This window comes from Apodemus sylvaticus, chromosome 17 (assembly GCF_947179515.1).
Source record: "Apodemus sylvaticus chromosome 17, mApoSyl1.1, whole genome shotgun sequence".
NCBI lineage: Eukaryota > Metazoa > Chordata > Mammalia > Rodentia > Muridae > Apodemus > Apodemus sylvaticus.
This window is the reverse complement of record NC_067488.1, coordinates 52,783,338-52,810,668: the sequence shown is the minus strand read 5'-3', so window position 1 is coordinate 52,810,668 and position 27,331 is coordinate 52,783,338. Positions and strand designations below refer to the sequence as shown.

Genomic DNA, 27,331 nt, shown 5'->3' with positions numbered 1-27,331 from the left:
GGAGTCTTAAAGACAGCTCAAGTTGTACTTGAACTCATAGTGATCCTCCTGCTTCAGGTTCCTGAGTGCTGGGGTGAGAGATATGAACCACCCCTCTGGCCCCAGCCCAAGCCTCCACATTGTAACCTCTAGGTAAGCCATGGCAGGAGGCAGCTGTGCCGTAGCTCTGGGGTGCTGTGCACACGGTGATCCCAGCATCCTAGCTGAGCATCCCCGAAAGGTCAAGGCCAGCCTAGGTATGACCTTGCCTCCTGCCTGCGAAACAATCCTGTAACCCTTTCTATGACAGCCCGAGCATCTGCAGATACTGCATCCGCGCAGGGGAGGGGAGTGGCTCCAACAGATCCCCCTTTGAAGAGTGAGGGGTCAGCCATACACAGTCTGAGCAAGAAAGGAGCAGGTGAGGACAGCGCTGAGTGTGCTCGTCAGCTAGCCTGGAGATAGTCATCTGGTCGTCTCAGGACCTGATGCTATTGGAAATGTCCTTCAAGGAGCAGAGGCGGAAGTCCGGCCTGCTGGCTCTGAAGAGGGAACACAGTCTTTAGAAGTCAGTCTTGCCCAGCAGCACCTGAGCGCATGGACCACTGGACAGCTCAGCTTCCTGCAAGATGACAGCTGTGCAGCCTGAGTCACAAGTGTGACAAGCAGGGGCGGCCATGGCTATCAGCAGACAGCGCACTTCCCATCTGCCTGGGAAGCCTAGCAGGTCACACTGCACTGAGGTGGCCTCCTGTGAACTGGGCCAGTGTCCTTCAGGGCCACCCCACAGCTCAGCCCTACTCCAGGTAAGTGGGATCCCAACAGTAGACTCTGGGAGTCTACAAGGAAAAGGTTCTTGGGAGAGGTCACCTGCAAGCCCTGAGGCCCAGGGCTGCCCAGGTCAGCAGGTGACACATCCTCAGGAACAGTAGGTGTCCGTAAACATGCATGGCCTGAAGAACAGACCACATCCAGGACACTGCTGAGGGTTTAAAAATTTATTGACATGGTTTCCCATAAGGATTACGACTCAGAAGTGCTCAACTGTGTCACCTCCAAACAGGCATGGAGCCTGGAAGACTCCCGTTGCTTGTCTAAGCTGCCCCTGGGACTCAAGTTACAGGAACCGAATCCCAGCTCCAAACTGGACGCCATCACAAATCCTAAAAAAGAAAGAGAGAGGTCAACAGGGTGCTCCTTACGTCATTGAGAGGCTCTGGGGCCCCCACAGTTCCCGAGGCTAATAAGAATTAGCCCCTGGAGAAAGGAGAAAAGTCAGAAATAGAGCTTAAGACCCTCTATTGCTCCATCGCACCCAAAAGTACACTGTCCTGTTGTCAGGACAGGAGGTAGGACCAGGAGGCCTACATGCTGGGGCAAGCCCAGAACTCAGTATGGCACCGGGCCTTACAATGACCCAGCAACCCAGCCTCAGAGAGTCTAGTCACCAGCCAGCCAGCCCTGTTCTTGACCCAGGATGACATAAGTGGTCGCCACAGGTGTACTCTCTGGAGAGCTTAGCTTTAGGGTGTCCTTTGTGGGCCTTCTCAGGCCTGGCTGCAGGCACCAAACACCCAGTTCTGAGCCTGTGCCACACTGGGAGTTCAAGGCTCAGGCAGATGGCAGCGGCCACACTGCCCTGCTGAGGAGCTCTCCTGATTGGGGGAAAGCTGCACCCAGAGGCTGAGGGTGCAGACCTAGCCGCACAGTGCGCCTGCGCCCTCAGCCTGGCCACACCGCCAGTTTCTTTCTCTCTTCCTCTCTTTCTTTGATTTATTATATGTATCTATACTGTAACTGTCTTCAGACACACCAGAAGAGGGCATCAGATCCCGTTACAGATAGTTGTGAGCCACCATGTGGTTGCTGGGAATTGAACTCAGGACCTTCAGAAGAGCAGTCAGCGCTCTTAACCACTGAGCTCTCTCTCCAGTCCCACAGCCAGTTTCATATTCTAAAATATGAAAGTGGTCCACAAAAGGGACCACAGCGCCGGGCAGTGGTGGCACACGCCTGTAATCCCAGCACTCTGGGAGGCAGAGGCAGGCGGATTTCTGACTTCAAGGCCAGCCTGGTCTACAGAGTGAGTTCCAGGATAGCCAGGGCTATACAGAGAAACCCTGTCTAGAAAAAAAAAAAAAAAAAAACAAATCCAAAAAAAAGGGACCACAGCTGCTTTAGAGAAACCCCTAGAGAAGTAAGCTTTGAGATAAATATAAGTTCTCCAGAGAACGCACAGCCCTGCTATCACAACTGTAAACAACTCAAAGATGCTTGTGCTGTGACACACACACCACAGAACAATGCCCACGACAAACAAGTACTGGTGGCATCCGGAGTTACAGGGCCAGGCCCCATCAGTTCTCTGTGGACCCTGCTGGTCTCAGCCTGCCTCCAGGCCAGGTGCAGGCAGCCTTCCCGCGGTACCAGTGCTCACCCGTACACCAGCCCCGCAGGGGTCATCAGAGAGGCCGGCCCACTGATGCCTGCTCTTAACCCTGAAGCTCTTCTTCCTGGATGGTGTGCTAGGTGTGGGGAACAGCACGCGTGGGCAGACACAGAAAGGAAGACATCACTGGGGTTGAAGGGGGGGAGGGGACTAGAAAGAGGCGCACTTGTGAGGAGCCACCCCCTTGAGGCTTCAGCAAGCCCGCATTCTCTGTCCACCCATACTATGCCCCTCCCCCAGGACAGCTGTACCCACAGACAGGATGCCCTCCCCAGATGCAATGATGGTGTCCTTCCTGCAGCCCAAGGAGCAGCTGGTGCAGGGCTGATTCATCTCTGGATCTCCAGGGACCTAGTCTGAGGAGTCACGCTGTGACAGAACTCAGGTCCCAGAGAAGACTGTGTCAGAAATCATTCAGGACAGAAGTCAGAACACTTCAAACTGTCACCCTTTTGTAAAGGCCACAGTTGCCAATTACAGAGCACCTGGATTAACCTGGGGGTGGGGCTACAGACAACTGTCCACCTGCCAAGTGCCTAATTTTAGAAACAAGATAAAACTGAGGTCATTTCCCTCATGGAATTTGTTATCAAATTCCACTCTTGCCAACAAAACTGCAAGCCATACTAGGGGAGGTATTTCTATGTCCAAGGCTGACCCTGGACAGCCTTCACTACCCACAGCAAACACCTGCCTGCTACCATCACCATGGCAAACAGCTCCCGGGCTAACCTGGGCCAGGGTCTCCCCACTTCAGCACAGACTTCCTTCTGAAGGCTATGTTCTCAATCTTTGAAACATGCTTCTCAGATTTAACTAAGAGGGCAGCTGAAGGTCCTGAGCTATAAAGAACTCATGCTAAAGGGTCAATTAGCAAGAAGCTCAAAAGCGAAGGAACTGCTTGGTGCACACTGCCATCCTGTGGCTGCTGTCAGGATTACAGCAGCATGGGCCACAAGGGTGAGTTGGGGAGAGTGCTGCAGGGGCTGCTGGCACTGGAGCCCTCACACTCCCAAAGTGTGGCCCCAACACAGTCTGTGAAGGCAGCTGGCCACAGCTCCGCTTCAGCTCCACCTACATGGTGGGCTGCACAGAGCTACCCCAGGCCGAAGGCTGGAGCAGCTGCTGAGAAGGCACCTACTGTGCAGCAGGGACCTGGAAACATCAGCCTCTCTCCTCACTGCACAGTGAGCTCAGCAACTGTGGCATGTCATGTCAGACTACAGGCAGCAGGTGTGGTGGACAGAGGACACTGAGAGACAAGAGGAGCGGGCCAGTACAACACAGCAGTCCTGGGAGTGACAGACGCCAAAGCCAGGCCACACAAGAGCAGACCGAGCAGGAGGGCCGTTGGACAAGCAACATGTCAAAGCCTTCCATTCCCTGCACAGGAAAACAGACCCAGAGTAGCCATGTTACCTACTCCAGGCCCTACCACAGGTAAGCTGGCATCTGGCCATGTGGCCCTTGGGAATTGATCTTGGATAAAGTCACACGTGTGAGGCCCCTGTGAGGACAGGCACTTACATGGCCTCCCTGTGTGGTGTGGCTGGCTGGCTGGCTGGCTGGCTGGCGTTGTCAGCAGGTGGCCCCATGGAAGCCAGGCACAGCCCCCCACCAGCTTCCCACAGGCATGTCTTGACTTCTGGCTTCCAGAGCTTTGTCTCACAAGCTTCCTGCTTATAACAATCCATCTGGGTCTCCAGACAATGCTTGCAAGGTAATACAAGAGATGGCCCTAGGCCTGAGCCAGCCATGGAGCCCAGCCATTGCCCCAGGTCCATGGGTGGAGTCCTGCAGCCCACAGCAAAGCTGTGGCCAGCCCCAGGCCAGCGTTGGCACAGGGACTTTACTCTTCCAGTGAGCAGGGTTGGTACTTCCACTCGTTAGCTCCTGAGTCAGAGCAGCAGTGGTCCAGGGAAGGAAGGGGTGGCCATCTCTCGCTCCCCTCCAACTAAGCAAAGCTCAGCAGAGGAAGGACCACACGCATGCAAGCTTCAGTGGACTCCAATCCCTCAAGTCCAGAACACTGAAGTGACCCTCCCGGAACAGACACGGGGCTGCAGCGCTGACAGCTGCCCACGTACCTGTCGCCCCGCTGCACGCCCATAGGAATGCAGTAGTTCAGCTCCAGACGAGCGATGTTACCAAGTCGGAGGACGATGCCTGCTCCATAGGACCAGCGGATGCATTCCGCTAGCTTCCGGATATGGGCTCTGGGGCCCTCACCTGAAACAGCGAAGCTGGTGAGCAGAGGTGTGGTTCCCTCCCTGGCAGGGCCCCTTACAGCTGGATCTAGCTAGAGACAGGCATGGGGCTGGTTTCTGCATCCCGCTCTCCCGGTTTTGACTCTCTGGGTCTGGCTACCCTGCCCCCTTTGGCTGGAAAGCCTCTTCCAGCAGAGCAGCTGGGAGGCCCATGCCACACCTCAGAGAGGGCCCAAGGCTCCCAACCGATCAGCCCGCACGGATGCCCTGAGAGCAGTCTCTGGACAGAGCTGTGCTGAGCTCTCCCCAGTGACACTGGAAGCACTTGAAGCTTGTTTGTGGAGTAAGAGCAGCCTTCCATTTGCATAATGGCATCCTAAGGGACGGCACCACCTGTATCAGGAGGACCTGCGACCAGGGCAGACTCACCGTAGTTGAGATTGCATAGGTTGCCCGCATTGAGGAAAAAGTGAGTTCTGAAAAGCTCTCCGAAGCCACCCTGGCCTGGCCGGAAGGGCAGTGGGGTGTAGAGGTGCAGGCCCCCGGCCCAATAGGCCTCCCCGCCCAGGTAATCACCTAAGGAAGGAAAGCAGAATCTGTTGACGCAGTCCCTAGAGCTCCTGCTTTCAGTTCTGCAGCTTCCCTCCTTTTCAGGATCCGTCCACAATGACACAGCTGAGGAGCCAGGGCCCCACAAAGGAATGAGGCTGCTGCCTGCCCTGGCTGCAGGGCCAGGGGCGAAAGAGGGGCCTGCCCCTCCTCCTCCAGTGCCACGCTGAGCCTCCCTGATTTCACCATCAAACCAATGTCTAGCCTAGTCTTCCGGGCTGCCAGAGCCCAGGCTTTTACCCCAAACCCCCGGTTTCAACGGTGAAGACCAGGCCTGGAGAGAAGTTCCTTTCCAGTCAGTCACTGGCTGAGTCACCCAGGAGAGGAAACCTGCTGGGGTGACTGTCTTATCTGAGCCCCACGGCCCGCAGCTCCCCGCACTCAGGGGAGGAAGTATCTGGCCTCTATAGGCCTGAAGCCCGAGCCGGTAGTTCTCCTCATCTGGGTACCTCAGCCTTGCTCCTCCTCCCTTCCTGTTGCTACTTTGCCTGCGTCCCTTGCTTCTGGGGCTCCTGCTGGTAAGGCAGGAAAGCTTCAGTTCTCTTAATTCCATGTAGGTCACCAGCGGGGAGGGGATGTAAGAAAACAGAGAAGCAAGGGCTTCTGGGAGACTGTTAAACAGCACAGCATGTGCGACATGGGTAGCACTAGGGCTATGAGGCCCTGCGGAACCCAGGGGATGCCAGTTGAGCAGCCCTCTGAAACACTGCCACCGATCTACCAACGGTTTCCAAATGCATGCAGTTGTCACGTGTCACTTTGGAAACGTGTATGAGAGCAGCAGAGATGACTCCTGTTAAAGTCGAGGTTCATGGACAAAAAATTAAAAAAAAAAAAAAAAAAAAAAAAACCGTATATGACAGCCAGGCCATGGTGGCACACACCGTTCATCCCAGCACTCAGGAAGCAGAGGAAGGCAAACTATGAGTCTGAGGTCAGCCTGGTCTACATAGTGAGTTCCAGGATAGCCAGAGCTAAAACATCAAAACAAAAATCCATGTATATTTGTTTGCATGTATGTTTCTGTGCACCACAGGAGTGTGGTGGTGCCCATGGAGACCAGAGGAGGGCAATCCGACCCCAGAACTGGAGTTACAGATGGTTCTGAGCTACCAGGTGGGTGCTAGTCACCCTGGTCATCTGGAAGTGTCTTAGCCCGCTGAGCTGTCTCTCCAGCCCATTTGTCATTTGGCATCTAAAACAAAACAGGGACAAATTTAATCTACTTCTACCATTCCTGAAAGTAAATGAGTAGCAAATCTATAGCTGCTTCATTTCATTAATTTTTTTTTTTTTTTGGATTTGTTTTTTTTTTTTTCGAGACAAGGTTTCTGTGTAGCCCTGGCTGTCCTGGAACTCACCCTGTAGACCAGGCTGGCCTCAAACTCAGAAATCCGCCTGCCTCTGCCTCCCAGAGTGCTGGGATTACAGGCGTGCGCCACCACCGCCCAGGTTTTTGTTTGTTTTTAACTCTTTGAGTGCTAAAGTCTTACTTGGCATGCCTGATTTGAAATTAATGTGCACGCAGGTGAAAGCAAATGTTTTCGGGCCCAGGAGAGGAGAGGACTCCACAGGAGACCAACTGACAGCTAACCTGGACCCTGGGGCTCTCAGAGACTGGATCACCAACCAAAGTACAGGGGCTGGACCTAGGCCTCCTCACACACGTGTAGCAGATGTGCAGCTTGGTCTTTAAGTGGGTCCTGAACAACAGGAGCGGGGCTATCCCAAAAGCCAGGGTGCCTTGTCGACCTCAGTGGGAGAGAAGGTGCCTAGCCTCGAAGAGACTTAAAGGACCAGGGTGGGGGGACCCAGTGGGGCACCCATCCGCTCAGAGACTGGGCGGGCAGCGGTGAGCAGGATGTAAAGTGAATAAGTAAAAAAAAAAAAAAAAAAAAAAGATTTTATATTGGCAAAAAATATAAATACTAAAAAGTAAAGGAAAATATTACTCATCAATAAAATTTTAATTGTACTAAAAAAAAGTAGATGTTTTTAGGATAGCTTCTTCTTCTTCTTTTTTTTTGGATTTGGTTTTTTCAAGACAGGGTTTCTCTGTGTAGCCCTGGCTGTCCTGGAACTTACTCTGTAGACCAGGCTGGCCTCGAACTCAGAAATCTGCCTGCCTCTGCCTAAAACAACGCACAACATTTTTACTTTAGTTTTTGTTTCGTTTTCGAGACAGGGTTTCTCTCTGTAGCCCTGGCTGTCCTAGAACTCACTCTGTAGACCAGGCTGGCCTTGAACTTAGAAATCCACCTGCCTGAGCCTTCCAAGTGCTGGGATTAAAGGCGCACACCACCACTGCCTGGCTTAGGATAGCTTCTGAACTAGGATTACAGCAATAGTAGATAGAGCTATTGCCTGTTTAAAACAAACAACAAAACAAATCTCAAAAAAAAAAAAAAAACCTCACCTTATTCACAGTCTCAGAGCTAAACTGCTTCTACCTGGTGAGACAGATTATTCTGCAACCCACAGATGCCTCTGGGAGCAGACATGGCCGATAAGGCCAGCTGAGTCTCCAGAGAAGGGCACACACACGGCAGGGCACAGGGCTACCTGGACGGCTGGCTGTTGAGCAAAGGTTGCCCATGAAGCGCAGGCGCTGGCATGGCTGCCCGCAACACTCCTATCCTTACACACAAGGAATGGACGTCCTCATGACAACTGCTATTCCCGCTGCCTGCCGCTGCCTGCCGCGGCCCCTCACAAGCGGCAGCCCGTGGAGGAGGACAGCACTGCATGCCTCCGAGTCTAGGCTCACTGACCTTCGCTCTGGGGTCCAATGCTGTGCATGCTAAATCCTCGGACACTCGTGGGGCCTCCCAGGTAAAACCTGCAGCAAAGGGACAGGCGTCATGTCATTGGGTGGAGACCCACAGGACTCACAGAAGCAAGGCAAGGCGGCAGCAGGCCACAGCCGGTTTGTCTGACCTTGTCTGCACACAGCAGAGCACCAGGAGAGGTGGGAAGACACACATGAGCGAGAGACACTACCGAAATCTACCTGGAACCCAATGGTGGCTCTTTCTGGGATTCGAGCAACAAGACACAGCAGAGACGCTTGGGGGAAGGTGAAGGAGGAGAGAAGCCCACCTCACAGGGGTAGGCGGCGGTCCGAGACCGCTCCCAACCACAGCCTCCCAGCTACACTGCAGTAGAAGGCAGCGTCCACATCCACATCTGTGTGCATAGCACAGGAGGGGCCATATGATACCAGACACAAACAGACCATGAGAGTGTTACTCTGGTTTTCCACAATGAAATTCTACGACATTCTAACGGCCAGGGATAGAACCCAGGCCTCCCTGAAGGCTAGTCAAGTTCCTTATTACCTTAACCTCCTGCGACACTTTTTAGTTGAGGGAGGTTGTTCTAAATTTTTAGGCATATCTATATCTGTATCTACCTATATCTATCACAATTTATACAGATGTATTTTAGAAAAGGTCTCACTATGTAGCCTTGGCTGGCCTCAAATCCACAGACACAGCTGCCTCTACTCTCCCAAGAGGTGGGATCTAAGGAGGCAAGCCTCCTCCCAGCTGGGTTTTTCAATGGCCATCCATGTGAAAAGCTCTCTTGCGCCTTGGGAGAGTGGTCCAAAAAGCTGAGACAGCACACAGGGGGCAAGGCCCCTGCCCCACAAAAGTCTTTCCAACACACTCATACAAACCCAGAGAGCTCAGAAGTCCACCAATACTTTTACTGTCTGACTGCTATACAAAACTTTCCTGAATGGTCTGCTGGTATTAATTAATAATGCAGGACATCAGTAAGCTCTGTTCTTGGGTGCTTCTTAAAGGGTTGTTTATTTACGTGTATGAGTGTTCTGCCTATATGTCTGTCTGTGTACATATATGGCTGGTGCTGGAGGAGACAAGAGGGCCTTGATCCCCTGGAACTGGAGTCACATATGTTGTGGTCTCCCATGTGAGTGCTAGATCCCTGGAACCATATGAACCGGATGCAGAACATCCGATGCAATCCCAGCGCTCCTGCAGTGAGATAGGAGATGGACAGTCACCTGGATGGTCGGGTGAGCCAGCCAGGTGCAGCACAGTAGCAAACAAGGTGGAAGGTGAGAACCAACCTCCACATACGTCCCATGGCTTATGTGAACCTGCACATATGGATGCACTCACGCGTTCATGCATGCATGCACAAAACATTACTTATACTTTCTCCCCCCTGGGGATCTATCCCATAGACAGCCACCAAACCCGGATGCTATTGTGGATGCGGGAAGTGCTTGCTGACGGGAGCCTGGGAGGCTCTGCCAGAGCCTGACAAATACAGAGGTGGATGCTCACAGCCAACCATTGGACTGAGCATGTGGTCCCTGATGGAGGAGTTGGAGAAGGGTTGAAGGAGCTAAGAGGGTTTGCAGCTCCATGGAGTGTCAACAGGTCAGACACCCCCCCACCCCCACCCCTACCCGGAGGTCCCGGGGACTGGACCACCAACCAAAGAACACACAAGGAGGGACTCAGGGCTCTGGCCGCTTATCTGGCAGAGGATGGCCTTGTTGGACATCAGTGGGAGGAGAGGCCCTTGGGCCTGAAGGTGTTTGATGCCCCAGTGTAGGAGAATGCCAGGGTGGGAAGATGGGAGTGGGCGGGTGGGGGGGAGCACCCTCATAGAGGCAGAGGAGGGGGGATAGGATGGGGGGTTTCAAAGGGGGAACCTGGAAAGGGGAAAACATCTGAAATGTAAATAAAGAAAATATCCAATTTAACAACAAAAGGCTTTCTCATGCCTCGGTGAACAATCGCTCTTCGATCTCTTCATAACGAGAAAAGAAGATGCACATAACACAGCATGTAAGACCCTGCTCACTCTCTGTATATAAACACACTATCTGACCAAAAGGCACACAGGGTGAGGCAGGCTTGGCCTCTGGGAGGACTAAGCATCCTATTTTCTTAAACGTGCCTTTATTTTCAGTTCTACAAGGACCAACCAAAATCTTTCATAATAATTTTTTTGTTGTTGTTTTTTTTGGTTTTTTTGGTTTTGGTTTCTTCGAGACAGGGTTTCTCTGCATAGCCCTGGCTGTCCTGGAACTCACCAGGCTGGCCTCGAACTCAGCAATCCTCCTGCCTCTACCTCCCAGAGTGCTGGGATTACAGGCATGTGCCACCACCGCCCAGCATAGTAATTTTTAAAAAAGGAAAAAAAAGAGGAAAATATTTTTTCTTTATTTTTTGAGACAGGGTTCCCAAGTGCTGGGGTTAAAGGTGTGCACTACCATGCCTGGGTGAGAAAAAATTTAACACGACAAAGTCTCATAACAAAAAGCAACAAAGTAGGGCTGGAGAGATGGCTCAGCGGTTAAGAGCACTGACTGCTCTTCCAAAGGTCCTGAGTTCAAATCCCAGCAACCACATGGTGGCTCACAACCATCTGCAATGGGATCTGATGCCCTGTTCTGGTGTCTCTGAAAAGAGTTACAGTGTACTTACATAAAGTAAACAAATCTTTTAAAAAAAAATGCAAGAAAGTATGAGTACTGGATACTTCAAAATCTGTTTCCACATGAAAACCCAAAGCAATGTGAACACAGGTCCCCTCTGTAAAAATAAAAACAACCCAAAGTCCCAGAGGGGGTGGGGGAGCTGCAGCCGCACTGACCTGTCGGCAATGCTGGACGGCTTGTCACCGATGGGCACCAGCATTCCACCCCAGAGAGACGTGGAGAATACCTGTGTGAAAGCAAACGCAATGTTTCTTTCTGTCTCCATGAAAGCCAGCAGGAAACTGATTCTACTTTGCATGTCTCTGAATGCCCTTGGCACGCACGGTGGAGCAACAGCCACGTGGACCAGGGCTGGTGAGGTTGAAGAACTCAGTCCGAGACCACTTGAAACTCCATCAGAGTCACCCAGAAGTATAGCAGGGACTTAGCTTGTGTTCCTGCCAGGACAAGACCCTCTCGCATGAGAAGCCAGGCCCACAGGACTGATAGAGGAGGACAGAACCCTGGATATGAGATCCTACATCTGCTCAGACCCCAGAACGTGAGAGGACTGAGGCGTGCGTCCCTCAGGCTGAAGGTCTGTCCAACCTACAGCACTCCTGCAGTCACACAGCGTAGCTCTGCGTGTGTCCAGCTCCCCATCAGGGGCAGCACTGTCCAGTCAGGAGGGTCTCTCTCTCTCTCTCTCTCTCTCTCTCTCATACACATACACACACACACACACACACACACACACACACACCACTGTCAAGCACACAGGCCTCCCCTCAGGCTCCTGCATGAGCACTGACAAACTGGAGACCCTCGTGTGTCGGACCGGCCAGTCTCAGAGACCCCACAGCTGCCCAGGTGGCCTTTTTCTAGATGCTTCAGTAGGAAGGGCTATAGATCCCGAGTGGAAGAGCAGAGCCACACAGCACACAGGGCGGTCCCCACACGGCAATAGTGGGGTGAAATCTCCCCAACTTCACCCATTGCCCATCTGTCTGTATGGCATCCTGGAAGCCACACACTTGGCCACAGTCCCCTTTTAGTAGACTTTGGAAGGCTAAGGGAAGGCCTTCAGTCTTAAGGCTGGCCAGTCTGAGCTAGCTTTTCAGCAGGATACCACGCTTCAGACATTCAACTTAACAGCAGGGTTCCTAGGAAGATAGCCACACAAGCTCTACTCTGACATTTCTGACCCTGGGCCCAGCGAGGACAGTGCTGGGGGCATCGGACGCATGCTCTGACTCTTCATGGAGATGTTTCCACTCTTGTTCTTCCTGTGGGACGAGGCCTGCCTCTGCTTCTTGTAGACCAAGGGCCTCAGCAGACTCCCACGCCTGCCCCAGCTCTTCCTGCACACACCATTACCTCTGGCCTGGGAGGCAGCTCACCGTGCTCCCGAGAGGAGCCAGGCCCCTGCTTTATTCCCTCGCCCCACACCTGCTCCCACTCAGAGGCATCTACACTCTATGTTCCCACCAGCGGAGAAGGTCCCAGCTCCTTCCTGCCAGAGCCAAACGTCCTGAGGCCTCAACCCTCTTCCTGTCCACTCATCCTACCATTCACCTGTCTGTCTGTCCATCCACCCACCCATTCATCCATCCATCCATCCATTCCATTACCCGCCCTTTTGTGCACCCATCCATCCATCTACCCACTCCCCCGCCCCCCACAACTTCTGGATGCCTCCAGGAGCCGTTCTACTGGGTTTGTTCCCAGTTCTCTTCTCTTTGTCCCTTAAAATAAGCACTTTGTTTTGAAGTGGCCTCAGGTTGACAGAGGTGCAGCCTAGCTCCCAGGGGTCATCCTCAGCCAGCCTCACCTCACCTGAAGGACCACCCTGCTCCTCACTGCCTGCTGGACGCAGACACTGCTATCCTCGTCCAGAGTCAGGCGGGGACCGCCTGCACTAAGCCACTCCCTTGGCTAGCTGCCCTTTCCTGTTCTCCTCCGCCTGCTCCAACTCTGCCCATCTCAGCCACCAGTCCTTCCTGGCCTCTTTGGGTTCTAACCCTTGTGGTGGTTTGAATAAGCTCATGGATTTGAATGCTTGGCCACATGGAATGGTATTTCTAGGAGGTGTGGCCTTATTGGAGGAGGTATGTCACTGTAGAGGCAGCTTTGAGGTCCTATAAGCTCAAGCTATGCCCAGTGTAGCACACAGTCTCCTTCTGCTGCCTGCAGATGTAGAACTCTGCTCCTCCAGCACCATGTCTGCCTGCCATGATAAAAATGAACTAGAATCTCTGAAAACTGTAAGCCAGTCCCAAATGAAATGTTTTCTTTATGAGAGTTGCTGTGTCACCTGTGTCTCATCACTGCAATGAAGCCCTAACTAAGATGACCCCTTACTTCCAGCTCTTGACATAAGCACCTAGAGTGTCTGGCATCCAGGACACAGGTGGGTGAGCACACCAACGGGTGGGTAAGAGAATGGTTAGATACCATGTGGATGGAAGACGGATGCGTAGACAGACAGAGGAGTGGGAAGGTGGCACATGGGTAGGTAAAGGGATGCGCAGATGGGTGCTTCCACAGAGTAAGTACGGGGGAGCCCTCCACCTCCCAATCCCCAGGTTGGAAGGTAAGAGAAGGTGGCTGGTGACATGCCTGTGCCTAAAAGCCTGGAGCAGGAGGCCACTTGGACAGCTAACAAAAGGACGTTACTGCAACAGGAGGCAGATGAAGAACACGTGCCTGTGAAGGAAGAGCCCCGCCCCTGACAGAGCCTGTGAGTGCTGACGGGCAGAGGGGTGCAACCGTGGAGACCAAGGTGCTTCAGGCCCCACTCTAGAGTGCAAACTCACAGGGAAGCAGTAGGTAAGGTGTGCAACTGGGGGAGCTCGGCTGGGGGATGGGAGGTAAGGGGCACAGGGAGATCAGAGCACACTCCACACCACAGTGCAAGCAGGAGAGCAAAGGATGATGGGATACTAAGGTGCCTGAGAGTGAGGGCCCAGTGTGTCCTGGCAGGCCACACACAGGCTGACTGGACGGTCCTGAGCCCTATGGGTCAAAGCACCACGGCACTGGGCTCAGGGTCTCACAGGCACAGTGGAGGCCGCACACTCACCGAATCCAACGCGAGAGGCTTGTTCAGCTGAAGCTCGAAGTCTTCCTTGATGAAGCTCACATCCCCTCCAGTGTAGCCTGCCAGTTCCTAAGGAAGAAACCACAGGTCATAGGGACACGAGGCCACTAAGCACTACCTTGCTCACGAAATGACAGGTTTACTGTCTGTGCCTTTCCGAAGGCACTGGCCTGCTTAGCATCTGAAGAGAGTGAGCTGCATCCATGACAGGAACATTTTATACACAAATCTCACCACTAGCTGCTCCCCTAAAAATGAAGACTGGGCACTGTCCTGGCTGGTTGTGTGTCAACTTGACCTAAGTTAATCATCAGAGAGGAAGGAAATGCCTCCATGAGATCCAGCTGTGAGGCATTTTCTCATTAGTGATCAATGCAGGAGGGCTCAGCTCGTGGTGGCTGGTGGTCCGGGTTCTTTAAGAAAGCAGGCTTGGCAAGCCATGAGAAACAAGCCAGTCAGCAGCACCCTTCCATGGCCTCTGCATCAGCCCCTGCCTCCTGGTTCTTGTGTCCAGATTCATGAACTGTGTGAGTTCCTATCCTGACTTCCTTTGATGATGAACAGCAGTGTAGAAGTGTGAGCTGAAGAAACCCTTTCCTCCCCAGCTTGCATTTTGGTCATGGGGTTTTACCACAGCAATAGAAACCCTGACTAAGGCACCCCAGGGTCCTGCTCACCACAAGCACTACAAGCAGCAGGATGAGACTGGGGGGACCAGCACAGCCAGTGTCACCAAGGTCCCCCACGCCCACAGGCTGGCTGACCACACCCTTAGCACTAACACTACTCCCCTTCAGGCACCAGTGCCAGCACTGCCCTCCACTGCCCTGCAGGCCTCGGCATGACAGTCCTGCCTACTGCTGGTCCTCCAACTCTGTTCTTAACTGTTGTGTGACACTATCAAAGAAGCTGCCTTGTCAACCACTGTGGCTTTGGGGGGAAGACATAAGATAAACTGCAAGGAAGAGGGCTGATTCTGAGGCCAGACATGCTAAGAATGAAGACAACAACCCTTTGCAGACAATTCTAGAGTGGTTCTTCCTATCTGTGGTGCTGGGATGGAACCCCAGACCTCCCTCAGGCAGGCTCAGTAGACAAATGCACTAATGAGTCACACACTACTGGATGAGTTTGCCAACTACAGTCAAAGCACCGTGTTGCCCTGCACAGTGCACTGGCTCCCCAGTGAGCAGCTGTGGTGAGCGCTCACCTGGTTGACTTTGAGCAAGGCCCCTCTTCTTGGCAAGATAGATGAATTCCGAGAGTCGATGACCATGGCGTGCTGAAAGAAATGAGCAAGGTGTTCTTGCTGTCACCTCAGGCAGCTCGAGGGACAATAATACTCGCTGTGCACTGAGGTCTGGGGCTGTGCTCATCAGGCCCACAGCCCTGTACCTGTGCTCCCAGGACAGCTTAAAGTTCTGAGATGGCACACCCAAAGACACCAGGGGGGTTCCCACTCACACCCACCAGCTTCGTTCCCTCAGAGAGCCCAACAGCCACCCTAGGTCACTGCATTTCTTTTAATTTCTGTTTCCACTGATGCTACTTACAAAAACTATTAAGAGGCAGTAGATGTGGAGCTAGAAGCCATTGTCCCAACCACCCAGTTTCACTGGCAACTTAGTCAGCCCCACATCAGCAGAGACTGGCCAATGGGTCACAGGGCTGTCAGCACATTCTCCACGCAGAGAGCAAGTCCTACCGAGAGAGACGACTTCAGTGAATGTCCACTTTCCTTCCGCACAGCGAAGGATGCAGTCCTCGAGAGGCAGCCCAGCTCCCGCCACACGCCCTCCCACTTGACGGTGTGACTGGTCTTCCACAGGGGGAACTATAAAGAAGGAAGCCTGTTCTGCTCCATCCACACTGGAACAAGGCGCTGTAAACATCCTCTGAAATCTCGGAGCAACACACTTGGTAATTTCTTTCCTCGGCACCAGGGATGGATCAGGCCTGGGCTGGCATGTGATCTTCCCCCAGCCTCAGGCCCAGCCCCAAGACAAACCATTAAATGGGAGGACCTCGGGGAGGGGGGAGGAGGAACAGAAGAGACCTCACGCAGGCAGAGGAGGAGGGCTGTAGACTGAGCTAGAGCAGTCCTGCTCTGAGCTGCTGGTGAAGGAACTATACCTGAAGGCTGGGGTGTCAGTCTCATCACAGTAAGACACAAACATGACATGGCACACCCACCGGGCCCCACAGCTGGCTCAAGGCAGGCCCAGTGAGCTGTCACTTGGATTGCATTAGACCCAAAAGAATGAGGCCAAGGGCTTTCTCTCCACAGCCAGACGACGGAACAAGGCCAGGTACAAGGAGCCCACCTCCTGCCTCTCCGCAGGCAGGCCTGCCCACAGCCTGACCCACAGCCTGCTCTAGACTCTAGCTCAGAACAGCCCCATTCTCACTGAATGCCATGATAGCAGGGAGCTCTGGGACTGGCTGCGACTTCACTAGCAAGGACACCTGGTGCCAAGCTCCCCAGAGAACATCCCAGCGAGCTCTGCAGCCTGCAGGCCTGGAGGAAAACAAGGCCACCGGGGGTGAGGAGACACCAAGTGGCACCCAGTCCACAGCCTTGGTATGCAAGAGTACGGCCCAAAAATGTCCGCCTCAGCACCCAGGGGCAGTGCACAGCCTGGGGAGTCTACAGAAAGCCAGGGGACAGCAGTCACTCTGCACGAGAGCCCCAAGACTTATGTTCTCCCCAGATGCCTACAGGAAGTGAAGCTTCCCAATTCTTTCGAGAACATAGAGCAGCTCTTAGAAAGCAAGCCACTTCCATAGGGCAGCATGCTGCTGTCTCCACAGTAACTGACAGGATTCACAGGGCAGACGTGCACCCTTACAGTGCCCCAACTCCACACCATTCTACATTCCAGCTCTTCACACCTACTGTTCAGCGGAAAGCACGTGCCTTGACTCTTTCAGGTGTGCTCTTTAAAAAGGTTAGGAAAAAAATAAAAGGGGAGAAAGATGGGAGAAAGCACTGGTGCCAGTCAGTCGGGCGCACGGATGCCACGTGACCAGTGTGGCCACCAGCCAGCTCTATCCCCTGGTCACCTGCATTAGCTAGGGAGGAGGAGCTAGAGAGAAGGCCACCAAGTGGTGAAGTGTGCACTCACCCACCTACCCGTTTCCCTTCCTAGTCAATAAGCTGTGCACTCCTCCCCCCAGGGCCGGTGTACTTACACTGTACTCAGCAGACACTCCTCTGTCAGTCTCCCGAAGTGAGCTCCACGGGAACTGCCCAGTAACTTTATATAAGTTTACGGAGAAGCTAGGAGGCAATGGGACAGAGCTTTAACAGTGAGCCACGGGGCTTGCGCACAGCTAAACAACAGGCCCCATCAGGCTCCGCTGGGGCTCATCCTCGGGACGGCGACCGCACGCCAACCATCTACTTCAACATTACACAAGCCAATGACCTCAAGGACCTGCTTGGCTCCCTACTTTCTCTCGAAGTTTCCAGGCTGTGGCTTGAAGAAGGACAGGCCGTAGGAAGTTTCTTTGGTTCCATAAGAAAACTGGAAAGTCACTTTTTCTGCACGTCCCAGAAGGTTGGGGAGTTTGAGGCCGAGTACCTACGGGAGGGAAACAGACAAGCTGTACTAGGCCAGGGTAAACCTGCTTTGTCTCTCACAGGCGCGTGCCCTTGCCAAGCACACAACACCCCGCAAAGCCGGCCACTCTGAGGACCTGGGAAGCTGGAAGGCAGATGTCTCCTGCCCCAGGCCCAAACCTCCCGACCAGGAATCTAAACAAGACCATTAGCTAGCTCATCTGCCCAGTACAAGGGTCATTATCACTACAAGAGGTCCCCAGCTCAGGCTGACCAGTTCTAGGAGGTCGGGGCAACTGAACACCACACCAAGTCCACACATAAGCCAAAGGTTCCAGAGCAGCTCCATTTCCCCGACAGGCGCATCTCAAAGCTTACGCTCAGAGCTCTAGACAACGACAGAGCCATGTCCTACCATACTGCCTTCGTTGTTTCCAACCATGGTGTTGTAACTGCCTGTCAGTCTTCTCAGCTCCGTCACTTCAAACGTGACATCTAAGCCATTTGGAAGGGCATCTTCACCTAAAGAAGTAAGTATTAAAAGGGTCAGCATGCAGCCAGGCGTTGGTGGCACACGCCTTTAATCCCAGCACTTGGGAGTTCAAGGCCAGCCTGGTCTACAGAGTGAGTTCCAGGACAGCCAGGGCTATACAGAGAGAAACCCTGTCTCGGGGGAGTGGGGGTGGGTGAGGAGAGGAAGGGTCAGCATGGCTCAGTGGTAAAGGCACTGCCACCATGCCTGCCAGGCTGGGTTCAATTCCCAGGACCCATTGACTCCTGGAAATTGTCCTCTGAGTGCCTCATACATATCCACACACATGCACATACTTGCACACATTCCTGTATACACACAAACCTCTAATCCTAACACCGACTCCGTTCTCTGGGCTGAAAGCAACCCCAGCTGGGAATGGGCCACCGCTCGGGAGGTCCTTGCTGAGACACCTGCTGGGTGTTCCTGCGACACACCTGTGGTGATGTCCAGGAGGTCTCAACAGGCTAGGGGCAGGAAGCACAGGGTGGGGCTGGGTTGGGAGGAGCCAAGGTGTTCGTCCAGGGTTTTGTTTGTTTTTGAGACTGGGTCTCACTGGCTGTGGTGGCCCACGCCTATAATCCCAGCACTTGAGGCAGAGGCAGGCGGATTTCTGAGTTCCAGGACAGCCTGGTCTACAGAGTGAGTTCCAGGACAGCCAGGGCTACACAGAGAAACCCTGTCTCAAAAAAACAAAACAAAACAAAAAAACAAAAACAACAACAACAACAACAAAAAGATTCATTCGTCATGGCTGTCAAGCACACTTGTGATCACCATTCCCTCAAGCCCACAAGACACAGCAGGGACAGTGACATGTATTGATGTGCACAATGACGGGCTTACAAAGCCCTAAGCTAGCCTCTGCTGTCGGGGAATTCCATGGTGCAGCCAGGGTAAGTAAGAGCTGAAGTCACAGACAGTGGAGGGGAGCTGACCAGTACAAGGCCACGTCCAGCAGGGACTGGAGAGCAGAGCGTTGAACCAGATGCCAACAAAGGCACTGAACTGACTGGGGAGGTGGGGTAGGCCTGAGAGCTTGAACTGCATCATTCACTACAGGGCCAGAGACAAGTTACCTAAACGGCTCAGAGCCTCCTTCATAAGGTAATGTACTTGAACTCGGCCCAGGGTCCCCAGGTGCTCCCACTCTGGTCTGACCGTACTAAGCGCCTTCTACTGTAATGTAACCCACAGGTGGAGCTTCTGAGATGGCTAACTACCTTCCCGAGAAACCTTTGGGTGTGCTCTGCATTCAACCACGTGGTTGCTCTGTGACCCTGGAGGCTACAGGGTGGCATCAGAGGGACACTCCTCCTTGATACCTACCATGACATGTGTCGATCAAAACATCGACTTGTCTAAAAATTCCTAGGCGAAGCAGTTTTTCCCGGGCTTCATGAGATCGCCGCATTACCTGGGAGAAGGACAGACAGGAGAGACATGAGCCTAAGACATGGAGCACTGAGAACCATGTGCCCTCCAAATGCTTGTGCTGAGAGGTGCTTAACAGGAAGTGCCTGTCAAGCCCCATGAGGAAGAGGTGAACCTGACTGAGCCAGCCAGCACAGGGAGTGCCCAGACACAGAAAAGGCCAAGGATGAACAGGAAGAAAAGGTAACAGACAGGAAAGACAGTGTGACAGAGTGACAGAGAGCTCCTGGGAATGAGCAAGGGTTGAGAACCCAAAGGAGAATAGCGCATCTCTAATCCCAGCATTCAGAGGCTAAGGCTGGAAGAGCTAAAGATGGAGGCCAGCCTGGGCTACACAGTGAGAGGGTATCTAAACAAAGGGGAGAAAAAGGAAAACAAAACAGGAGAGAAATGAATGGTGACAGACAGACAGACAGACAGTATTTGAGGCTGGTGAGATGGCTCCGTGAGTTATGGTGTTTGACACCAAGACGAGTTTGATCCCAGGGACAAATCTACAGATTGGAATAATGAAACCACACTATGTCTAATAAATGGCAAGGCCTTGGAGAACGTGGTTCTCAGCTCTGGGTAGTGGACCTTGTCCATCCCCCTGCAGGGGTGTGGGATGGCGAATCTCCTTGGAAACCAATATGCTACCCTTTGACATAATAACACTACTTGTACTGTGCACGTTGTGACACAACGCTGAGTGCACAGCCACCCGTGAGAGCCAAGCACTCAGTTTAGTTACTGTCCATCCACAGAGACACAGCAATGACACAGTGTTTGCAGTGAGGCTTCCCACGCATGTTCTATCAGACAGGCCTACCCTCACAATGACAAAAGAAAATGACAGCGCTCCCAACCACCTGGGTTCATCCTCTGTAAGACACACTTGGAAGAACCAGGAGCCTGAGCTGGCCTCTGGGAAAGGCCAAGCCGTGGCAGAAAGCGTGCACATTCACACTAGCACGCTCTCCACCTGTGACAGTTACACCTCCTTCTGTAACTGTCCTAACACAGCGCCTTCAGCTTTAAAGACACAGACTTTTGATTGCTGTTTTGCCAACACTACTTAGGGTTAGCAAGAGGAGGCTGAGAGGAGCCAGTGGACTGAGCCACAAGGACCCCACTGATGATCTCTGCTAGGCAGGTCAGTGTGGTCCAAAGGGAGGACAGGAGGAAGCCACAGGATGGGCAATCTCCTACTACAGCTCAGGAAAGAGTCTATGTGACCAACAGAGCAAGGGCCTGGGATGTGGACAGGGTATCCACAGAGGGTCCCAAGGGGCTCAGCAGAGCCCAGGGACAGCATTAATGCTGAGAGTCAGGGAGAGAGCAGGATAGGCAGGCAGGCAGACAGACAAGAGGACAGACTTGTCCTTCCTCAGAATGAACAGAGGTAAGGACAGCCGAAAGTTTAAATAAGCTGTGGGAGGTATTCTCCAGGCTTGGGTCCCTCTGCACTGAGAGGCTAAAGGCAGGGTTGTGGGTCTCAGATTCTTCAGAAGTTATAGGCAAAATGTGTCACAGAGAAAACAAACTCACCTCAATGAGGTTTTTGGCCTTAAAAACATCTCCAATTTCACAAATGATGATGTCGTCCTTAGTCCGTCCAAGTCCATCAAAATGAACATGCTGAACCACCACCTAAATGTGACAAGGGAACAGAGGTCACTACATCTGGCACAGAAAGCAGCTTGGGACTGTAGGTAGAGGCAGGGTCTGAGACAAAGGGCAAAGTCTTCTCAAGTGCAGTAATTGTCTTACACCTGACTTCATTCTTTATTAATTTTGACACGTATGGGTGTTTGCTTACTTGTATGTCTGTGTAGCACATGAGTGCCTGGTGCCCACACAGGCTGGGAGGCAGCGTCAGAATCCCTAGAACTGGAGTTAGTTGGTAATGACCTGCCTTGTGGACGCTGGAAGAGCAGCACTCTCAACCTTTGAACCATCTCTCTAGCCCTGTATTCTTTGTTTGTTTATTTGCTTGTTTATTTTGTTGTCAGCCCCTGTACTCCTATTTTCAGATTTAGCCTTTGCCAAGTATATACAGCTTGGCAGTAAATGAATGAGCTCTGACCTCTCCAGCCAAACAACCCAGGGTCACCCAAACAAGCAGAGAGGCCCAACTTTCTAAACCTGCGCCACACCTAGCCTTTGATGTGGGTGGAAGATCCCTGAGAGGTCACAAGGCAGATAAAGAATGACCTTGACTCTTCCAGGAGAAAGAAAAAATAAAAACTCCAGAGCTGAGGCTGGAGCTCTGTGGTGCTAGCCTCTGCTGGTAACACACCTTTAATTTCAGCTATCTACCTATCTACCTACCCATGCATCCATCCAAACGTGTGTGTGTGTGTGTGTGTGTGTGTGTGTGTGTCTGTGTGTGTGTGTGTATTATGTATGCATATAGAGAGATTTAAGCATAATTTGAGTCTATCTTTTAAAACTTTTTAAATTTTATGTTATGTATGAGCATTCATCTGCATGTCTGTACTTGTGCATGTATGCAAGGCTGTCAGATCTTGTAGACTCTAGAATCTAGAGCTAGAGTTACAGGTGGTTTTGAGCCACCATATGGGTAGTGGGAACCAAACCTAGACTATCTGAGCCATCTCTTCAATCATGAAAAACCTTTTGTTCTATTTTTTTCAGTAGAAACAAAATGTGTTTGCCTAAACCAGTCACGACAACTGTTACCCAGAAGAACCTAAGGAACAAGAAGCTGAAGTCAAGGTTCTCTATTTGCAACTGGTGACATGTTAGCTGCTTCATTTCTCCACAGGGGCTTACCAAGAGAACATTCCAGAAACAACATCGAGATGTTCCACAGAACACTCACATCTTTGTTTTCCAGGATTTCCTGTTTTGCTTCAGGTTCAACTTCCACAAACTCAGCTTCCTCTCCCAGTGCTCCAAAGTCAGTTCCACTCGATGGGAGGGGCTCCAGGCTCTGCAGGGGGACAGAGGAACTTACAATGAAGAGGAGCCAAGCCTCCACCTTTAGGCCTCAGGTGGTGTCACGAAATCCAGCACAGCTGCTCCCTTCAGTCAAGGTGAGGAGTTGGGGTCAGGATGGGACATACAAGGAAGGCTGGAGCAGGCCAAAGGGCAGGTGCAGGTCCTGGGGACCATGCTTAATAAGCATGCTCACTGGGTAACTGTTAAGTAAAACAAAGATGTCAAAAACCCTTGCACATAGCCGGTGGTAGCAGCGCACGCCTGTAATCCCAGTACTCTAGGAGGCAGAGGCAGGCGGATTTCTGAGTTCGAGGCCAGTCTGGTCTACAGAGTGAGTTCCAGGACAGCCAGGGCTATACAGAGAAACCCTGTCTCAGAAAAAACCAAATCCAAACCCTCCCCTCCCCCAAAAAAACCCTTGCACATGCTTGTCAATGGGCCAGAAAACAGGCACCTTACACAACTCAAATGCTGGCAGTGTCTACACAGCCAAGCTACAATCCCAAACTTGTTTGCTCCTTTTCTTTAGTTTTCTGAGATTGGGTCTCTCCTCACTGTGTAGCCAAGGCTATCTTTGAAACTCCTCCAGAGCCTGCCCATGCTTTCAAGTGGTAATAAGAACTGTCACCACCTCAGAACAACACAAAGCCGACCACGGTGGCACATGGCTATAATCCCGGCCCCAGGAAGCTGAGGGAGAAGACATTCTACCACTAAATAACCACCAAAACAACTTCTTAAGTTTCTGGGGGCTAGGGCTGGGCGAGCAGGGCTGGGAAGACCAGAAAACACAATTACATATACATAACACACACACACAGTGCTTTATCTGTGTGTACATGGAACATGTAATCTGTTCCCGAGAGTGAACACCCTAAGTCACTGGGACACTTAGTAGCCGAGATTTCCAAGCATCCCTGAAGTGTACTCAGAGCAACAATACAGGGGACTTTCAAGAACAGGCAGGCAGTATCTAGGTGCTTCCTGCAGTCAAGCCCCCTACAGTACACACAAGTGCTGACATCTGCAAAGCAAGGGGACTCTGGGGCTGCCACTGCATACTGGACACTGCACACTGGAATGCTTGAAGGCTTTCTGCCACACGCACATTGTACACAGGTTCTGAGTGTCAGGATGGAGCCTGAGAGGATCATGACTCCTCCCACACCTGTCCTAAAGACTGGTCCTCTGAAGACCTGTGGAGACATACCTAGACTCCAAGCCAGTATAAGTACCTTCATCATGAGGCCATGTTGGCTCCCTGCATAGTCTGAAGATCCACCTTAAATGTTGGGGGAGGTGAGCTACTAAGACAGGGACACGGGCCTTGAATTTACTGTAATTCTCCTGCCTCTGACTCTTTTTTTTTTTTTGGATTTGGTTTTTTTTCGAGACAGGGTTTCTCTGTATAGCCATGGCTGTCCTGGAACTCACTCTGTAGACCAGGCTGGCCTCGAACTCAGAAATCCGCCTGCCTCTGCCTCCCAGAGTGCTGGGATTACAGGCGTGCGCCACCACTGCCCGGCTTGCCTCTGACTCTTAAGTGCTGCAATTATAGGCATGAACCACCATACTATGCTAAATATCACCTCTGAAACATTCTGATATTCTGATTCTGGGGGTAGGGGGAGGGGAGAGAGAGAGAGAGAGAGAGAGAGAGAGAGAGAGAGAGAGAGAGAGACTGATTCAGAATCAGGGTCTCACAAACCCAGGGATGGTCTCATATTCACTACATAGTCAAGAAGAGTCTTGAAATCCTAATCCTCCTGCTTCCAACTCCAAGCTTTCTGGGGTTACAGCCACCATGCCTGGGTCCAAAGGGATACCTCTTAAATGTTAGAATTTTGTGGTTTCAGACTCTTTCTTTCTTTCTTTCTTTCTTTCTTTCTTTCTCTTTCTTTCTTCCTTCCTTCCTTCCTTCCTTCCTTCCTTCCTTCCTTCCTTCCTTCCTTCCTTTCTTTCTTTCTTTCTTTCTTTCTTTCTTTCTTTCTTTCTTTCTTTCTTTCTTTCTTTCTTTCTTTCTTTTTTGCACTCAATTCCTATCCATGGGATACTGATTAAATGCAGTTTTCTTTTGTTCTTTTACTAAGTGAGAGGAAAAGAAAAAGGCAGGTGCATGCCTAGAACCCTAACACTCAGGTCAACAATGGTTCCACGCCACTTACCAAGGATGACAAACAATACATTATTCATGTCACTATCCATTGGTTTTCTGCTATTAGTATTTTTAAAACTAAATCACTATTAACTTCTCATAAGTGTGAAAACACTAGGCAAAGGAGGAATGTGCATGTGGATCCAGCCTTAACCCAACAGTTGGCAAACACACTATATACGGGCAAAGTTTACATTCCATTATTCTAAAAAATTCTGATGGTCCCTAAAATGACCAGCCCCACCCATAATCTGGAGGGCAGATGTCTTCGTGGCTCAGACTTCTACCACAGATCAGTGGTGTCCCCCAAGGCCTGTTTACTAATGGAAAGTCACGCAGCATTTTTTTTTTGGTTTGGTTTTTCAAGACAGGGTTTCTCTGTGTAGCCCTGGCTGTCCTAGAACTCTCTGTAGACCAGGCTGGCCTCGAACTCAGAAATTCGCCTGCCTCTGCTTCCCAAGTGCTGGGATTAAAGGCGTGTGCCACCACTGCCCAGCATTGTTTATTCATTTTTTTGTTTGTTTGTTTTAGACAGGGCCTCACTATATAGCTCTGGCTGGCCTAAAATTCACTGAGTAGACAGGGCTGAACTTGAACTCACAACAGACTCAACTGTATCTGCCTCCTGAGTGCTGAGACTAAGGGTGTGTAACACTATGCCTAGCTACTGGATCTATAACCCCTGCTACTCAAAGGTATGAAAGATTCCAAATTCAAGGCTGCCTGAACTACAGACTGAGCTTAAGGCTGACAGCCTAGAGAAGGGAAATATTTAAAGAGATCTAAGGCTATAGCTCAGAGAGGGCTTGCCCGGGGGCTGCTGTGTCACTAGGGAGGAGCAGGCCTAATAGGTATCTGAGGTATTCAGGAAGGCATGGGAAAAGCAACTGAACCTAAATTCTAAGGCATGTGACTATTCTGCTAGGTAAAGTTGGGTGTGGCCAGTTGGATAGGGAATGCACCCAGGGCCACAGGACAGTTCAGAGCGAGTGTCTCTAGTGCAGCGGTGTGGAAAACAGCTCTGTGGGAGATGCTTGTGCTAAGCGATGCTGGAAGCAAAGGGACCAGAAAATGCATCATAGGGCATTTGGCATGATGGTATCCACACTGTGCGGAGCTGTCTCCAGGGCTCCATATGTCTTGATTTTAGGGTATTCTAAGACTCTTTAACTTTCATTCTCTGGCTTTTGGAGAACAATTTTTTAAAAAAATCAAAGTTTGATGGTAAGTACCCAACTACTTATTCAGTAACAGACATTGGCTGTTGGTTGGAACTAAGGTAGTACACTGCCCCATGCCCCCCGCCCCCACCAAATTGAGTTGGTTATGAAGGAGTTCTGGGTCCCTAAGCAGAAACTAACTTATTCACCAGACCTTAGGAAACATGAGGAAGAGAACTGGCAAAAAGAAAAAACCTCAAAAAAGCCACGCCTGTAATCCCAGCACTCTGGGAGGCAGAGGCAGGTGGATTTCTGAGTTCGAGGCCAGCCTGGTCTACAGAGTGAGTTCCAGGACAGCCAGAGCTATACAGAGAAACCCTGTCTCGAAAAAAAACCAAATCCAAAAAAAAAAGCCACCACCAAGGATTCAAAGACAGTAAGTGAGGCTAGGATACTGACTTGTGCTTGGAATTTCCAGCTTAGATAAGGCTTAGATAAGACTTCTAAAATGAGGACAGCCTGGGCTACAAAGCTAAGGGCAGAGACTGGGAAGGGAGCTCATCCTATTGTATAGAACAAGATGCTCTTGGGAGGCAGAGGCAGGTGGATTTCTCAGTTCGAGGCCAGCCTGGTCTACAGACAAGACAGTCAGGGCTACACAGAGAAACCCTGTCTCGAAAAAAACCAAAAAAAAAAAAAAAAAAAAAGAACAAGATGCTCGCTGACCAATTCTAGCTTGCCAATAAATGCCAATTCAAAAGCAATGACAGCTCAGCAAGCAGCACGGCCTAATCACCTGAGGTTGATTCCCCAGATTTCACATAATGGAAGGAGAAAACTGACTCCAACTGTTGTCTTCTGACCTCCACAAGGCCGCCCATGCATACGCGCGCGCGCGCACACACACAATTTTTTTTTTCAAGCAATAGTACTGGGTTAAGGTGATCTCTGCTCTTGCAGAGAACCAGAGTGGTTCCTGACTTAAGGAAGCTCACAACACTCTGGAACTACAATTTCTGGGGATCAACTGCCCCCTTCTGGCATCCACAGGCTCTGCACACAAAGTGGACATACACACATGCGAACACTCATGCACGTAATAGTAATTGGAAATTGTAAAACAAGACTGCAAAACAACTTGTTGCGTCTGGTCTTTTGACAGACCCTTCTTCCACGCCCTGGTCCAACCGAGGCTGGGGCTGTGAGGTCACCAGGGAAAATTCCACTGAATGACCTTGGGCAAGTCACCACCGCCCTCCCGACCGCGACAGCCTCTGGCCCAGAGCAGCTCCCACACCCTCGTTGCCGCCCTTGCCCCAGGCCCAGGCGCGTGTGTCCCGCCCAGCCGCCGCGGGGCCTCTCACCCGGGCGTGCACTGTCCCCATGGCTCCCTCTCCGGCTGCTGCCCCGCGGAGGTGCCCGCGCCCACCCCAGCTCAGCTACAAACACAGACGCGCGGCCACAGGTCACGGAAGCTGCACACCGAGCGCCGCCATGTTGTCCCGCCCACGGCCCGCCCCCCGACTCAAGGGCCTCCGCTCATTGGTACGTATGAGACAGTGACCCGGAAGTTCACAAGAACGCCGGGAAGCCCAATGCTAGCGTAGAGCATGCAGTGACGCCCAGAAAGCTGCGGGTATTGGCAGGGCTAGTCCGTGGGGAGGCAACTGAGCTGCGCTTCTCGCTCTTTTGTGGCCTACCTCGATCTGCAACTGGATCCTCAGTTCCGTTTCTAAG

At 51.8% G+C, this 27,331-nt stretch overlaps 1 protein-coding gene across 1 annotated transcript; it reads right to left on the bottom strand.

Annotated features, from left to right (window-relative positions):
• Positions 1–962: 962 nt before the first annotated feature.
• Positions 963–27,102, bottom strand: Samm50 (SAMM50 sorting and assembly machinery component). The gene is made up of 15 exons (XM_052160845.1): positions 26,959–27,102; positions 22,161–22,271; positions 20,864–20,965; positions 19,229–19,316; positions 17,783–17,889; positions 17,259–17,389; positions 16,998–17,085; positions 15,511–15,639; positions 15,016–15,087; positions 13,788–13,874; positions 10,882–10,952; positions 8,016–8,083; positions 5,065–5,211; positions 4,516–4,657; positions 963–1,142 (listed from the first exon to the last, which is right to left on the bottom strand). The coding sequence occupies exons 1-15, from the start codon at positions 26,977–26,979 to the stop codon at positions 1,097–1,099; spliced, it is 1,410 nt and encodes a 469-aa protein (XP_052016805.1). The 5' UTR covers positions 26,980–27,102; the 3' UTR covers positions 963–1,096.
• Positions 27,103–27,331: the final 229 nt, after the last annotated feature.

Coding starts and splice junctions, on each gene's coding strand:
- Samm50 (XM_052160845.1), bottom strand. CDS start 26,979: ATGGGGACAGTGCACGCCCGG. Junction 19,317..20,863: donor AGGCCAAAAACCTCATTGAG/GTGAGTTTGTTT, acceptor TCCTTCTCCCAG/GTAATGCGGCGATCTCATGA. Junction 17,890..19,228: donor TTTGATCGACACATGTCATG/GTAGGTATCAAG, acceptor TTACTTCTTTAG/GTGAAGATGCCCTTCCAAAT.